Here is a 17,485-nt window from a genome sequence, read left to right as displayed (position 1 = left end):
CCTTCTTGAATAACTCGAGTTGTCCTCAACTGATGGATCTCTGGATTCCTGTTGGACAGCAGCTCAGATAAATGTTCCAGTGACGAACCATTAACATAATTTAGATGTTGAAATTATTTTGTGAAAAAATTCCATAAATTTGTTGTCAGCTTCCAGCTGCTGCATTTAAACTGACTGCTCTAGAATCTAAGTTAGAAATTGTTGATGTTTTTTTGAACATCTTCCATGGTCCAACGGATCAATTGATTCACGTATACGGTCTGATGGTTGTCTTTAAGACTGGTCTTCCAACAGGTGGCGCTGCTGTAAGCTCCTCTTCAAGTTTAGGGTGAATTCGGACTGAAGTTGTTCCTCATCCAAATGTGAAGTGGGCTCGTTACAATGATCACATGAGGTTATGGGAAGTGTGTGTGCGCACGTGTGCCGTTTGGTGGTTTTCTCAGCTAAAAACGGATCTAGGTCAGTGCATGAACCATTTCTGGATGATCAGAGACCAAACCGATCCTGGTGAAGCCAACACTGAGGCCCTGGAAGCAGGACGGGTTGACGAGCCACCAGACAAGACTGTGTGCGTATGTGTGCATGTACGTGTGCACGTGTGTGTGCATAAGGCAGGCAGGACCCAGGGATTACACAGACCCCATTTTCTGGACTATCTTCAGCACTCGTGGCCCTTTTTCTATAAATAGTGTGATCCAAATGGGGGACTGGGAGTCTCTGGGAGGAGGAGAATTCAAGGAAAGAGGACACGAAAAGACACAAAGATCACAGTCATGAGAATCAACTGTACGCTCGAGACACTCTGTTTAAACAGAACATTCAGGTGAATATGACGTTTTTGCCCGCAGGTACAGTTTTATCAATCCCATCTTCAGATGGGGAAACCCTGCAGTGTCTGCTACTACCACTAGATGGCAGCAGAGTGATGTAGAAATACTCACTATTCCATTTGTCTTTTGGGGGACTCAAAATACCTCACAGAGCAAAGGCTATCCTTCATGATCGCATCAGATTTTATCAGAAGAAAGTCTGAGAGCGGATCGGTTTAGATCAGTCAGAAAGTTGATTCCTCACTGTCACCTGTTATAAGATCAGTTTCCCGCTGATGGAGGTCTGCATTTTATAAGGGGATGAATTGAGAAAACAGCAGATTTGAGTGACGTCACCGACATGTTGTGCTTGTATTACGGTCAACTTCTGCACATTGTAAATCCCATTTGATAGTAAAATTACAAAGGAAATGTTAGAAAATGATGATGGATTGTAACTGAACATGACCAAGGTTCACATAAAGATGATTTGTTAAATGTTTTTTTCTGTGTTCATCATAGTTTGATGAGAATTTTTACTATATATATATATTTTTTACCTAAAATATTTTACAAAAAGCTTGTAAAGAAAAAAGAAAAAAAACAGTTGTTGGTAATTTGTAATTCCGCGATTCTGTTTTTAAATTCATTGTTAATAAACATGCAATTATGTCAACAGATTCTCAGTCATCAGGTTATGCTCTCGTAAGATCTGAAAACATGAATTTTTTTATTTTATTTTAGAATATCTGCAAAACGTCTTTAGATGAATCCAGTCAAGTTTCCCTGAAGAACAAAAGTTCTCCATGCAGTTTTGTTGGCTGCAGTTTTAAGAAACTTCAATTATTAATCTGGATTTAAACATGTAAACTTCCTAATTTAAATATGACACTTTTAGATTAATTGATGTAGACATCTGATTTAAATTTGTAAACATTTAGATTTTAATGTTAACTTTTAGATTTAAATGTGCACTTCTACATTTTATTATTAATTTCTGTATTGAAACATTCAAACTTATAGATTTGAATGTGTAAACTTTCAGATTTAAAATGCTAAGTTTCTATATTTTAATGTTAACTTCTAGAATAAATCATGTAAACCTCCCTATTTCGTCCTATAAACTTCTGGATCAAAACATGTCAACTTCTGCTATTAAACATGTAAAATTTCCCAATTTCATTTTGTAAACTTCTAGATTTCAATATTAAATTCTATACTAAAGCATCTAAACTTCTATATTTAAATGTTTAAACTTCCGGATTCAAAATGGCAAGTTTCTAGGGTTTAATTTAGTCAAATAAACTTCTGGATTTAAAATGGAAACTTCTGGATTTAAATTTGTAAACTTTTGGATCCGTTTGTGTAAAATTCTGCATTTAAGCCTTTGAACTTCTGGATTTAAACAGTTATAATTCTGGATATGATTAGATTCAAATTATATTTTTTGGATTTAATAATTTATACTTTAATATTTAGTCTCGTAAATGTCTGGAATTAATTGTATAAAATTCTGGAATTAAAAATTTCATGTTAATTTCATGTAAACTTCAGATATTAAGCCTGTGAAATTCTTCATTTGAACTTGTATGTTTTGGGATTCAAAAGTGAAAAATTTTCTCATTGATTCGTGTAAATCTCTGGATTTCTACGTGTAAATTATTGTATTTCTTTGTATAAAATTCTGAATTTAATCTTGTACATTACAATATTTTAATGTATCAACTTCTGGAATTAATTTTATAAACTTCTGGATTTATTTGTGTAAAATTTAACCTAGTAAACCTCTGAAATTTTACATGTAAACTTCTGGATTTAAACTTCTGGGTTTAAGCATGTGAATTTATGGATTTAATTTCCTAAACATCTGGAATTTAACATGTAAATTCTGGATTCAAACATTTAAACTTCTGGATTTAAACATGTGAATTTGTGGATTTAATCTCCTAAACCTCTGGAATTTAACATGTAAATTCTGGTTTTAAACGTGGAAACTTGTGGATTTAAACGTGTTAACGGCTGCCTCTCTCCTTTTATCATTAATACTCAACCAGAGAGGAGCTCAGTTCAATTTGCTTGTAAATAATGTGGAAGTCTCACATTTCTCCGTGATCTCCACATGAACTGATTAGCTACCTGAGGCTGACCCCCCCACCTCACACTCCCTGGCTGTGGGTGACAGTAATCTCCTCTGGTCCAATGGGAGCCGGAGCTGCTGATCTTTTAAGCTTCTTCCACGTTTCAAATCGGTCTTCTAATTGAAGCTCCGCTTTGGGTTCAGACACTAACTCTTCTCTGGAGAGGGCGGGGCTCCAGGTATTTGAAGAGCCCTGCTGAAGGTCCGTGGTGATGTAATGAAGAGCAGCCGTGAAGCTGACCGGCGTGTTTATCTGCCGCAGAAGCCGCGTGCGTACAAACGGATCATTATCTGACAGCAGAACCAAACTTTTCTATGTTAAAAGTAGGGCTGGGAATTAATTAAAAAATTAACTAATTAATCGCATTTTGTGTATGTTCATAATATGAAATAATACACAAAATTGTAAATTTAGAATGTTTATGTTTAACCCATTGGAACTTTGGGTCTAAAACTCAGGGTTTTTTTTTTTAGTTACCTGCATTTTCAGTTTGAAAGACGACCTTATTTTCTTATTTGGTATCATCTTAATCAGCACAACGGCACTCATGTAACCCTACCTTTATGTTGTCATTTTTCCATGCTGTATTCACACAATAGATCATGGGTCGGCAACCTCTAACAGTAAAATAGCCATTTGGGCTCATTTTAAGTGATCAAAACCTAGAATGAGACTTAGAGTCTTACTTTAGCCTTTAAGAAGTTTGGACTTGCATTTATGACCTTCTTTTTTTAATAATTAAGAATTATGTCTATTTTTTGCACAAACAAAAGCAAAAATAAAAAAAATATATCTAGCATCTCTCAAAATGTGTTTTTTTCTTTATGTTTGACAGAAGCTCAAATAACTTATTTTCAAAATAAAAGATGCTCTGTGACAAACAGGATCATCTCAGTTCATCTAGCAGCCAATGTTGTGCAGCACAAGACAAAATGTGTGTTTAAGTCATAAAAGATCAAACTTTTTACCAAAGTTTTGCTTTGCATATAAAATCTGTACATTCTGGAAGTAGCATTGAACAAAACATCTTCAGGTCAACAGGGATGTAAAAACCTTCAGTTTATCATCTATGTGCACCTCAGACATCAATTTATAAATTTAACTAATCTAAATTAAATAAATGAAGTAATCCTTAGTTTAAATAAAATGCAATTTTACTTTTCTTTTTTGTTTTTTTCCCCCCTCTTTGTCCTCAGTAGTCTTACTCTTCTGGGTTGTGTTATTTTAGTTTGGGGTTGGACCTTGGTAGTCTTCATTTTCTGGCTTTGTTTATTTGTTTTCTTTAGGAAGTTGACATGGCTGGGTCAGCAGTCTCCTTGTCTTATTTCATGATTGGCCGAGGAGCCTGAACTGCTCGCTTTCCACTGCATTGGGGGGCGTTACTTTCGCGGCGAACCGTGAAGTTTCCTTAATTTTTAGACAACGCCAATGCTCGTTGTTGTGGAAAATTCATGTCGGTGCCCATCCTAAAATATATTAATGGTCTGTGTCCTCTTTGGATTTCTCATAGCAGACAGCCCCCCCCGCCCTTCATTACAGCCGTCAGAATATTAATTCTCCACCTTATTTATTAAAATAGAAGATCAGTTTTGTCCAAAAACCACAAATAAATGCCATATTATCTCTTTAATTTAATAAAATGTCAATCACACAATGTAAAAAAAGTTTATTTTAGACTGAGTTTTATTACTCTGCACGGCAGGACGCCTGAGCGTGATTAATAAATTATGATGTATTAATTATGTTTTATTGATCGTGCATGTTAACGCATCAACATTCACAGCCCTAGTTAAAAGTTCTTCCACTTAGAACTTAATGTTTACATTTTTCTCTAAAATAGTTATCTGGTAAAGAAGTTTTGCTCATGGAAATGGCCTAAAAATGTACCCACCAACACACTTAAGCGTTGATGAGGTGGATTTCATTGCTGCTGTGTGTACTGCTGAATTATCAGGTCTGTTTGCTGTTCTCAGGTGTTTTCTGGTCTGAAGTCAGCCCTCACTCCCAGTCTTCATCTGATCTGAACAATGGATTTTCTGTTATTCCCAGGACTTCTGTGAATCTGACGAATTTGGATTGTTTGTGCTTTAATGGTTTAAAATGTCCTAAGCGCAAAAAATCTTCAGTTGTGCATTTTTAAAGTTTGTAAGCAGCTCCAGAAGCTGTTAGAGCTTCTTGTTTCTGGGGTTTTCTGCTGAAGCCTGGAGAGGACTTCTGTTTTTCCGTATTCTCCGGGTTTTGGAGGTTTAGTTAACCTGGATCTTCTCTGGAGCTTAACCTTAAGCTGTTTTAGAGCTGCGTTCTGCTCTGAACGTGCGGTTGATCTCAGGCGGCTCCGGCTCCACATCCGTTCCTCTTTAGAGACCTCCAGATGAAGCTCCAGGCTGCGAGTCCTTCAGAGTCTCAGAGTGTTGGTGAGTCACAGCTCAGTGTCAGTTTAACATGCAGCTTTGCTTCCTGTCATTTTTCTTTCTAATTGGATCCATAATGCAGCAGCCGTGGGCCTTGAAGTGTTAATGAAGGGCGGCCGGCGGCTTCATTCATGTCCGCCGCTGCGCTCAAGTACGTGCTCACAAAGCCTGAAGCTGCCTGCTGATGAGCTGATCCTGGGTCAGCTGGGCCGCGCGGCCAGCAGGGGTCAGCGGCGTGCAGCTGCACTCAGAGCAGTTTTTGTGCAGAGAGGTTATTTTTGACGGCAGCTTAGTGTGTGTGTGTCTGTGGGAGACTTAGTGCCTCAGTGTGTTTCTGCTCTTCATCTCTGCTGGAGCTGCTCTCCTCAGCTTCCTCAGGTTGTATTCTGCTGCTTCCTCTCTACTTTGTGTTGTTTTGTGTTGGACCTGCTGGACCTCCTCAGTCCTGGTTCTGTCTCCGGATGAGTGAGGCAGATTAGCTCAGATTAGTTTGACTCCTGTCATGTTTTGCCTCTCGACTTTAAATTTACTAACCATTTCTCAAGATTCTTGAAGATACAGATTATAAAATACCAGCAGCTTTTTACGTTTAGTCTCCTAACTTTGGAAATAATCCTCTATATGAGAAAAGTAAAGGACAGAAATGGATGATTTTAATCACATTTTTTTTCTTGAGTGCAGTGAATATCTGTTCCAGAGGAGCAGTTTTAGCTTCAGCGTGATTTCTGTCCGTCTGCGGCCACAGGTCACTGCTGGAGACGCCAAGATGTTTTCATGCTGTGTGGGTGATTCAACAGCCTGACAGCTCAGCCCGACACAGCGGGGTTAAAAGAGTAAAAAATCAACTTGGAGGCGAAAAACTTAAAAATAAACCGTCTGTCAAACTGTAACTGGTCACGTCAACTTGTAATTATTGATAACAGTGGAGAGTAAACGGAAAAATGCCTACTTTACCAGTGTGAAGTCATTAAACTTAATCATCAAGTTTATTTTCAAACTGTTAATTTTATATTCATTTTTGAAATAATAATTTTTTGGGGTAATCTGAAAACATTTTTTCTGCTCCTGCACTCCTTGGTCCCTCTATTGTGGAAAATGTTAAAAATGTAAATCAATAATGAGTTTGCATAATGGTTATTATTTTTAAATTAATTAAGAGTTGTCCTTTATATTTAGATCTTCAACATGTCAGATAACTTGCAGGTCCTTATTGTAAATAAGAACATGTTCTTAATAGCTTACCTGGTAAAAATAAAGGTTAAATAAAAAAATTAACTGAGCAAAAATAATGATAAAACTTTAAAATTGTGTAATAAAAGAAGAAGCATAAAGCACATTGTCTTCTGCTGAACAGCAAACTGAAAAAAATGGAATCATAAGAAAGTAAAATGACTTGTTTAAAAAAAAGCGCTTTTTATTTTCTGTCTTACAAGGAAAATAACCTTATCACGAAAGAATTTAAATAGCAAAATTATCTTAGTTTAATAAAACATTTGTTGTCTTGGACTAGAATTAAAAAAAAAAAAACATGACTTCTTGTTAAAGTAAATTTTTTTTCTATTCTCTAGTAAATCTGTTCCAGTAGAATGATCTTGTTTGACACTGGGTGTATTTTATTTTGAAAGAAGCATTCATCTGTAAAGTTAAAAGAAAAAAGAAAGTTAAAAATTAATTCAAAAAGAAAAATATAATGCTGTGATGATTTGTTACTATACACCTTCTAAATGAATAAATTAATGGCCAAATTGTATTTTTTAAACATTGAGGTGGGACTGTCATGGCGGGTATTTCTGGGTTTTGGTTGATAAGAAATGACTATTATGGTCCCTAAGGCTAGTCTAGATCTGAGGTGTCAACGTTAACGCCTCTTTTTGCCACATTTAAATATAAATTTTGAAGTACAAAATGTATTATTTTTGAAGGAGAAAATTCAGCCCCAACACTGAATAATATATAGTAATTTTGAATCAAATATGTATTTCTATTATAAAGGTTTTCAAATTTTATTCTGGACTGTGTTGCTCGTGCAGGAAGCCCTCTTGTGGTTATGAGATGAACTGCCTCAGCTACAGTTATGATAGTTTTCCAGTGACCTTCAATCCAAAAAGGTATTCTGACAATAAACTGATGTAAACTTTTTTCAACATTTTTCAGATTTTGAATGAAAACTTAAAAACTTGAATTTGGAATCTGTGCACGTGATTGCCACCTTTATGTGCCCAGGTTTAATCAGAACCGTAGACAGGCTACGGCTGTAAAATCATTACATGAATGCTGTTTTTGTTTAATTTTTTTATAGATTCGTTCACAAAAAATGGAACGACAAAGTAACTTTGATAGGATTGATGGAGCTGATGGATAGAATTTAGTTTTCAAGCTTTTAAATGAGAAGATAAACACAGAGATTGTTGGTCATCTCATCTGAAATACTCTAACACCTGCCCACAAGTGGCAATTTTTGGTAAAAAGATGTGCAGGACATTAGTGTGGTTCTTTCTTTCAAGCAAAAAAAAAAAAAAAAAATCAAGCAAATTTTTTTAGCATATGTTTTTTCTCAGCAGGTGGCGCTAGAGTGTGGTACCACAGAAATTTGGGTTCTGCCTGAAAAAAGACATTACAAGGTCAATCATGTGTCTCATGGATTCAGATTTGTTCAGAATGTTTCCAAGGAAAATAAAATAAACTCTTTGGTGCCAAAGATATTTTATGCTTTTTGCTATGATTAAATAAAAAAAAATAAAGGTTTATACATAAAAACAACACTCAGTTTTCATCTGGTTATAGAAAGATTAACAAGATTTTAAAACAAGTATCCTACAAATAAGTGAGCTACATTTAAAAAAAATACCAAAAATAGAACCAATCAATAAAAAGTGATTTTATTATTTTTTTTCTTTAGTGGGATCAGTTCATTACCTGGGTTAAGGGTTTCGGTGGCCTGCTCTTGGAGAATCAGCTGTTTAATCAGCTGTAAATCCAGCCGTTAATCAGCTGCTGTTTACCGCGGCTCCTCTGGAGCCTCGTCTGTTGCCGTGGCAACGGGGCTTCATAATTAGAGAGCTGCCGTGCTGCGTTTACTGTCTGATGCCACCGTTTGTGTTTACGCTGCTGCAGATAAGGACAGCTGCCTCGGCTTCAGTCGCCAGAAGACGTGTTTGGAGTCTGGATCGGCGCCCGGTGCAGTTCTGTGTACAAAGTACATCCATTACAGTCCAGCCAAGTTCTTTATTTTATTTATTTATTTTGTGTCCCACACCAATCGTCTTTTGATCTACCATAAACTCGTTCTCAGTTGTCTTTTAGTTGCGATTGAGTCATTTTTATGGCAAAATGAAAATAAAAATTGTGCTGTTTACCCAAAGTGGTAGGAGTTCATCAGAAATTCACTTCTAAATTTGTAGGCGGGTTTGAGAATGTCGACACTTATTTCAGGCCTTAGTTTACATGTTCTCCTGCTAGCTTGCAGCTTCTAACATCAGTGGTGCAAAGTGTTAAGTTCTGGGAGTCTCAGTATACAGAAGGGTGGATGAATGCTCAGCTGTTAACTAACCAGGAGAGTCAATGATTGTTCTGGTGAAACTCCGTCATGTCAGCCTAATTTGAGCAGGAAGTGAAACATGTGAAGTTTGTTTCCTCTGAAACTTCACAACTTCATAAATGCAAAATAATCAGATCTCATATTGCTTTGCATTTAAATGTAAATACAAATATTTCTTGTGATTTGGTATGGAGTATCTTTTCAACAAAGAAAGATCCAGTTATGGACGTGAGGCCTCACTCCGATCATCTTTTGATCTGTTTCAAAACTGTTCTTCTAGTTACAATTATGCAGTTTTTATCCTAAATCTAAAACGTGTTTGGTTTTCTAGTACATAATTTCTGCAGAGCAGCTGTAGTTCATTTGAAATTCACCTCTGAGTTGTGGGCGGGACCGTTGGCGTGGCGTAACCACACCCCTTTTCTCTCCCCGTTGCTGGAAGTTTGTGATCCACCCAGCATATTTTCTACATCATAAAAAAACTCCGGAATCACAATGATTTTATATAAAGAAATACTCAGAAATGGAGCTTTGATCTTAATTTATGAGAAAACATGTAGAAAACGTGTAAAAAAACTTCTTTCATTGGAGTGGATCTGTAATAAAATGTAAATGAAGGTCAGTGAAGGCCTCACGAACACCTGACACCTGCGCAGGGTCACGCAGACGCTCCTCCCTCCTTAAGGGCTTCAATTCTTTACTGATGAGCTGCAGGCTGAAAGTGAGGAGGAGGAGGAGCTAAAAATAGGTTTCTCTGAAGTCACTCAGGTGATTATGGGTCTGCTGCTCACCGAACGTGAATGTTGACGTGAAGCTGCTGTCAGTGATGACGATTCTGGGGATGAGAGTTCAGCAGGGAGCAAGTTTCTGCAGAAAAGCAATCAGACAAATGGTGACTCGCTTGTAAACAAAGTGATGAAATAAACTGATTTGAACATGAAGTTGAATTTTTTTTTTTACTTTATTTAATGAAATCTTGGACCAAAAAGTATGTCTGCTGATTTTTCCTTTTAAAGGGAGCAGACATTAAGAAAGAAGAAATGGACTCAAGAAGAAAACTAAAGCAAACCCTCTAAAAAAAAAGTGCAATTAGACTAAATCAGAATAAAATCCTAACATGGACTATTGAATGACAGATCATCAACCTAAAGTTCAACATATATGGATGACCATAGCAACCAAAATAAATACAAAAAATGCATTTGTGCATAGATTAACTAATTCTGTGTTTAAGATATGAACAAACTTTTGTTGTTTTATTAGAATTTACAATATAATTTCTTGTAAAAAAATCAATCAATCTATATTTATTGATTTTATGTTGACAAATTATCAAAACTAGAAAAATAATAATAATTTTTGATATTTCATAAAAAATGTGCTGCTCTGCGGCATTTACCAGAACCTTTTTTTATTTTTACAGAAAACACAAACATAATTGTGAGCTTTTATGAATGTGAACACAAGTAAATGTCTTTAAATAATCTGATCCAGAACTTTCTGACGGTCAGAACCACGTGGATTTACTCTTTTTTTATTTATGTGGGTATATAGAGAAGTGTTGGTTTTTAGTTTTTGTTTTGTGTTTGTGTTGTTCATTTCTGGCGGTTTGTGTCTGTTTTCCAGGCTCCAGTGTTGCTGTGTTGTTTGTATTTTTGGGGATTGATGGCGGCGCAGAGCGGGAATGCTCGTGTTTCCTGTCTGGATCACATGTGCGCACGCTGAGCTGTGACTCATGAGAGCGCTGCTGCTCTGCATCAGAGGAGCCATCGTCACAGTCTAATTGCTGAAGTGAGGTTTTGTTGAAGGCAGTTGTGGCTTTAATTACAGTTGTTTGTGTCATGATGGAAATGAGGGCTCCCCGCTGTTGTGCTGCTCTCCCCTGTGGAGAAAGCCCACACACTCTGTGACTCTTTTATAATTCATGCTGCAATGATGGCAACAGGTTAGGAAAGGTCTTTATAAAGCGACAGTTTGATTTTTAGATTCCTCTGCTGCAGATTTGGAACATTTGTGTTTCGGTCCAGTGTTTTTAAGAAAACCTGATTAGTCTGAGAAAGAAGAGGATCCTCTTATTGTGTCCTAAAAAGTGGTTCTACATTCCAGCGTTGCTTCAAAACTGACAAAGTTCCACACAAGTCATGTGGAGGACATAAAAAGTTCCAGCCCCTCATCTGATTTCTAATCTAAATCTGTGTTCACACCTGATGTGGGCTTTGTAACTTTTTTTGGTACTAATATGAGCTTTTTTAAGATCTAAAATGTGTCTTAAAATTGCATTTCTGAGTATTTCTTTATTCAAATTGTTGTGAATCAGGCGCAGACGAAAAAAATAGTTTGAACGGGAGCTAATATGTGGCTTATATGAGTTGCTATTCGGACCAATTAAGTGGCCTTGAAGTAGAGTGTCCACCCTGAGACTGGAAGGTTAGGAGTTCAAATCCAGGCTGAGTCATTCCAAAGACTCCAACAATGGGACCCAATACCTCCCTGCTTGGTACTCATCATAACAGGTTGGATTGGGGGGTTAAACCACCAAATGGTTCCCGAGCGCGCCTGTGTCTGCAGCTCACCGCTCCCCCAATGGACGGGTCACATGTGGAGAACAATTTTCAAACACCTAGGTGGATGACAGCTGCAGGCACTCTAAGCTCTGAGCTCTCAGCAACAGGGAGGGGGGCGGGGTTGGTCTGTACCATTGGTGCTGCCGACTCAGGAGCGAATTTCTGATGAACTATTGCTGCTCTGCAGAAACTATGCTCTAGAAAACAACCGTTTTTAAAAAAATTGGGCTAAAAATATAGATCAAATGATTGGAGTGGGACGTTTAAGTATTCACGAAACAATCTATACAATAATTTGATTTTATAATGTATATTTTTATGAAGCTTGAATATTTTATTTTTTTATTTTTTTCATTTTTATTTATTTACCTATCTGGGTTATTCCTGGGTGATGGGTACTGGTCAGGACTGCATGGTGGAGCAGTGGTTAGGGCTCTCATCTCACAGCAAGAAGGCCACGAGAGTCGTTTTTTGGTGTGAATGTGTGTGAGGGATTGTGTCCCTACAACAGACTGGCAACCTGTTCAGAATGTACCATGATTTCGCTCAACAGTAGCTGAAATAGGCTCCAGCAGCCCCATGACCCCAAAAAGGGATTCAGTGAGTTCAGAAGATGGATGGATGTGTTAATGGATGGGTGCTGAACAATGGAATTTCTCCTGATGGGGATGAATGAAGTGCTATCTTCTCTGATGGGCTTCGTTTGGCAAATGTGAAAGTGTTGCTGAAACAAGGCGTGTGTACTCACAGCAAACATTAATGATTGTTCTACTACACTTAAAACCTGGGAAACAAGGAGTTCAGGTGTGAAAAGACTTGTGGAAACTCAAGCCCAGGACCATTCTAGTGGGATGAGACCTGCCTAAACCCATAAGGTGACATCGGTGTAACAGAAAAATATCAAAAAGGGTTAGTCCTCTTGGTTTGATGTCTATTCCACATATTTTTTTTATTTTTTTTTTAGGAAAAATGGGTCTGGGTCTTTATGGGTAAAGAGGTGGTCTTGGTCTGCTTTCAAAAGGATTTGCTACAGTTTTACCTTGGTTTACTAATAGTCTGAATGTGAACCAGTTCTGATATGGTCTAACCTCAGATGCCATTGGGATTGACCTACAGGTGATGTGGGTTGTCTAGGTTTGTGTAGGGTCATAGAGAGGAGTAGTATCTTAAGGGAAGAACATGTGTCTCTTCCCTTGAGGCTTGTGTGGCCGCCTTAAGGGAGGTCATAAAAACTAAACGTACCATTGTTGTGTATTAAGTGTATCGTGAAGCATGTGCAAGAATAATTGAAGTTTCACACACTTGTGAAACGGTGCCTGCACACCGCACTCTAGAAAAGTGAGAGCTCTGTCCTCTTACTGGCTGGCGTGCAGGTGATATAAGTATCTGTAGGACGCCCACGCTAAACTACACTCTGTTCTTGGGGAGGAGCCAATGTTGCTCCTGGTTGTTATAGGTTGGCGCCAGTGTAAGACGTCAGTGTGTGAATGTGACTGTGAAGCACAATAAAAACAAACCCTATTCACCATTTCCCTTCAGTGTGAACACCTAGTAAATGTCCATGGCATGAGGCATCTGATTGGTCAAGTTATAACTTGAATAACTTGCAATTAAAAAAAATAAATCTTGAAAAAATAGTATTAAAAGAAGATGTTAAGAGAAATGTATCCGAGTAAGAATTGTTATTCTTATATATAAAATAACAATTTTTCAATAGATGTCTATGGGAATCTGACCTTCATGGAAACAGCAGTATTTCGTATTTGGAACACTAGAAGCTAGGGGTTGAGATATCCAATGATTATACAGACAATGGTAGCTATGGTGGCCCTAAAGTGCAAATCACATCAACACATTTTAAAGATCACGACGATCAAAGAGAAGCAAAGCAAATATTTAAAAAATATATTAACATTTTAGAAAACAAAACAAATTTCCAGACACCAAATTGTAAAAAATTAAAATAAGAAAAAAAATTCAGAAAGCAAAAGTAATTTCTAAAAAAACTTAATGAATTTTTCCGAAAGTAGAAAAATGAAACGCAACAAGAAATTAGAGCAGGTTGGGACTATGGGACATCGCTGATTGGATGATGATGATATCCAGTATCGCTGCATGTCAAATAACGGACTATCATTTTCATCCTCATCATTTTTTAATTACATTTGCTTTTTTATATGTTTTTTTCTATTTTGGTTTCTGGAATTTTTTAAAAATGTAATGATGTTTTTTTAAATATGTTTTGCTTTTTAAATTGTTGTTGTCTTCAGGGCCACCGTACATGTATAACACTTGAAACCGAATCACTTTTTCCTGGAGGTTTGGTCCACTTTTGTCTTTTGTTCCTTCTTAAAGTCAAACCAAACTAAGTAGACGCAATTTTTTTCTGTAGGTTTCACCTTTTCAAATAGAGTCCACAGTATTGAAGTATTCCAAACTTCTTAAGTTCTACTTTCCTAAAAACTGGTCCCAGGCTGGTTGACTCAAAGGACTGAGGGGTCCAGTGGTCCTGAAGCTTTTTGCAGAACCGTTCAAGTTTCAGACATCTTCAGAACTCTCAGAACAGTGACTGGATCGATGCTTGCCGCAGCTCGGATCCTCAAGTTTGTCTAAAACCTACGGTTCTGTAAAACGCTCCACGCCATAGTTTCGTCACGTGAAACTAACTCGCCTTTGCGTCCTCAGAGGAGCTCGCTGTCCGCCTCCACGCCAACATGGACACCTTTTTCCGCCGCCACTTTAAGAGAAAAGACGCCGCCCTGCAGGTGAATGCAGAGGTCGGCGGCTGCCGCCAGCGCCGGCCGAGTGTGGCCGTCCCCACCAGCAAAGCCCGCCGCAGGTCCAGCGTCGGGCTGCCTTCTTCAGCTCTAACTCGACGGCGGCGCTCCAGCGTTCAGCTGCAGCCAGGACAGCAGAGCGCAGGTGTGGGGAGGGCGGTGAACACGCCTCTGCGCAGCAGGTGGACGGGACACAACCGCAGGCGCTCCAGCACCACCACCCCAAATGTGAACCCGCGGTTCGCCGTGTGCCGGAAGAAGGTGGGGAAGCTGCGGACCATTGACACCCACTTGCTGGGGCCGTCTATGCTGCTGGCCAGCCTGATTCAGATGGCCGAAGAGGATGAGGAGGATGGGAGCCTGGGGGAGGGGCTTCCAGCTGGGGAACAGCAGGTGGAGGTGAGAGGCGGGGCCAGCAACGGGAGGACGCATTCCTGTTCGAGCAGCATCCACTCGGATGGAGATGACAGCAGTGAATACTCCACCAGCAGCCAATCCGAGAGCAGCCAGCTGTCGGAGGCGGAGCAACTACCTGAGGAGGCGGAGGAGGGCTCTTGCTCCCCACCCCCCACACCATGTTCCCCCTCGACACTGGAGGTGCTGAGAAACCCCCCAACGCTGTCGACGTCCCGGCCCCTGATCCGGGCTCCCCGCTGCCTCCGCAGAAACTCCTCTCAGGTGTTTGCGGGAGACGCTGCCTCCTACCGGTGCCTTCAGCCCTCCACCCTAAGGAAGAGGAGGAGGATCTCCACCATTTCCAAAGCTGGGAGTCCCTGGCCAGGAAGAGGCCACCCGTTGCCCAACCGAAAGAGCTCAGTGTATTACCTCAACCACCCGGCCCTCTGCAGGGGCCCCGGAGCCCTCAGCCCGCTGGGAGCCGACTGCTACGACTCGGGGCTGGAAAGTCTGAGTGCCTTCCTGCTGTATGTAGATGAGCCGTTCTGTTATTAAAGCAAAAAACAAATAAAAAAACCCAAAAAACAATAATCCATGTTACACTTCCATCTGATTGGTCATTTCAAGTTACACAGGCTCCTCCCAGATATGCAGCAGTGAAAAAGCGCAACTAGTTTCCAAGTCAAGCACATTTCTGCAAGTTTTTCATGTTCGACCAAAGAAATGATTTTGAAATGTGATGTCACAAAAGCTCCTGACTCTCTGAGGCTTAGAGGTGGATGACTTGGTGTCTGACTTGTAGAAAACGGATATTTCTTTTGAACACATGATTAAATTTGGCTGAAAGCAAAACACAGACTGAGAACCTGCAGATTTCCTTCACTCTCTTCTTGTTGCGTCCGCAGGAAAGCCATCGCAAAGTCTGGCCTGCCGCACATGGCAACCCAGCCCAATGTGTCGACGTCCGGGCAGAGCGACTTACCGCAGCTCAACAGCACCATCGACTGGAGCGTGAGTACATTCCTGGTTTCCTCAGAGATTTTCAGCAGACTGTTAGTCTGCAGCTCTTCTGCAGATATAACCAACCGTGTTCATGCATGTGATTAATTGTGCAGTCTGATAGCTGTCCAGTAGGGGGAGCACTGCTGCTTCTATAAAGCTAGTAGATTGAACTAAACCTGAGAACCTCTCTGCTCTACTGATGCTTTACTAATGCTGGGAGTTCTGATTGGCTCACATGTGATTTATTGTTTTCAAAATGAATTTATATGTTAAAGTTTCTTATAGAGACCCAAAAACTTAAAGACACTTGTATAATCTTGAATAATTTACATTTTTCATTTCACAAAATAATTTGATTAAAAAGAAAACCAATTAAAATTGAACTGAACAAATACAAACATTTTTGTTAATAATATTGTGAATTCCTAAAATAAAAATTAAACCGTTTACCTAAAAATACGAAAATAAAGCATAATCAACGGGTTTTATAAATGTATAATACATTCTTTGAATGATGTTTGATTCAAATTGAATATTTTCTTTCTTTCTTAACGTAACCACACATTTTGGTGTTCATTGTAGAAATGTTTGTGCTTACAGGAGAACGCTCAGTACGGGGAGCACATTTGGTTTGAAGCCAGTGTTTCTGGAGACTTCTGTTACGTCGGGGAGCAGTCCTGCATCGCCAAATCTCAGGTGGGCTCTGGTCTCCGTTGGAGTGGACGGTGTGGAATAGATTCAAGCGTTTCTGAGCCTCAGTATGAAAGAACTCGCCTACCAAATTTCATGAATAGTAATGTAGCTTGCTGGATATTTAGGAAAGAGAATTCACTACAAACCTCTTATGGCTAAACTAAAACCAGATCATAGAAAGTTGCAGCAGATGAACAGGTGAGACACAATAAAAGGAGCAAAGATGGTACAAATTGAAGACGTAAACTATTCAGGCCTGCAGACAAAAAAAAACAGAAAAATCATTTTTATCAGTTTTCTGCACTTTTCTTCCACTTAAAATGATGAGTTTGGTCTGTATTATCATAAGCTGTGTTTCCATTATGCTAATGTGCAAAACTTAATCAAAAGTCTAGAATTGTCAAAAAAAACATAATTTTGCTATAATACATTTTCCATTAGATCATAACTATGCAAATACACACAAACCAGCTTACGCAATAAGTAATTTAAAAAAAAACGAATTTACTTTAATTTAAAGCGGATAAATTCAAATATCTGTTTCTTTTGGAAATATGTCAATTTTAATTCGGCTTTAAAACCATCTCCTCCAGGCTCAAAACTTTTTTTTTCTTTTAATAAATGTTTTTTCCAAAATGTTTGTGTTTCCATTAAGCAAATTTATTATTGCAACTCCAATTTGTGCAATTTCATAGTTAAAGAAAATACAGCTACAGATACAGACAGGATGTTAAAAAATAATCCTATATCCAACTAGAAAAAATTGCATTTCCTGCGGAAATACGTTTGATTGCAGTTTTGCAGAAGGTGACTTCTTTAATTGCTTCATTGCATAACTTTTAGCAGAAGACGCTGAAGTTGGCCATATGTTGCTGAAGAAATTGCAATGTTGTCAATAAATGGTAAAATCTTTTTGGTTTGCAGAAGAGGTAATTGCACCGGGAAAAAAATTGGCAGAAGTGATTACAGAAATAAGTAATATCAATGAATGGCAGGAATATGTTGGATTGTGAAAATCTATTTTTTGCAGAAAAATCAAATCACTATTTGCAGAAGAAATTGTTGAAGAAAGGAATCCTAAAAGACATCAGTGGATGCTAAATTAGCCACAAATGCTATCATGTTCATAAAATATAATCTAAATTCCAAAATACGCT

At 38.5% G+C, this 17,485-nt stretch overlaps 1 protein-coding gene across 6 annotated transcripts in view; it reads left to right on the top strand.

The window, feature by feature from the left end:
• Positions 1 to 17,485, top strand: part of dgkzb (diacylglycerol kinase, zeta b) — a 62,866-nt gene that overhangs the window by 21,151 nt on the left and 24,230 nt on the right. For all 6 annotated transcript variants that reach the window (XR_002920197.2, XR_002920196.2, XR_002920198.2 and 3 more), the window contains exons 2-3: positions 15,539 to 15,644; positions 16,236 to 16,331. Coding sequence is in view for 3 of the 6 variants with exons in the window: in XM_024280980.1 (XP_024136748.1) it covers positions 15,539 to 15,644; positions 16,236 to 16,331 (202 nt within the window). In the remaining 3 variants the exon portion in view is untranslated. The remainder of the gene's footprint in view (positions 1 to 15,538; positions 15,645 to 16,235; positions 16,332 to 17,485) is intronic.

Source organism: Oryzias melastigma, linkage group LG6, assembly GCF_002922805.2.
Source record: "Oryzias melastigma strain HK-1 linkage group LG6, ASM292280v2, whole genome shotgun sequence".
Classification (NCBI taxonomy): domain Eukaryota; kingdom Metazoa; phylum Chordata; class Actinopteri; order Beloniformes; family Adrianichthyidae; genus Oryzias; species Oryzias melastigma.
Note: the sequence above shows the minus strand (reverse complement) of the source record. Positions and strands in the feature narration are given on the sequence as shown.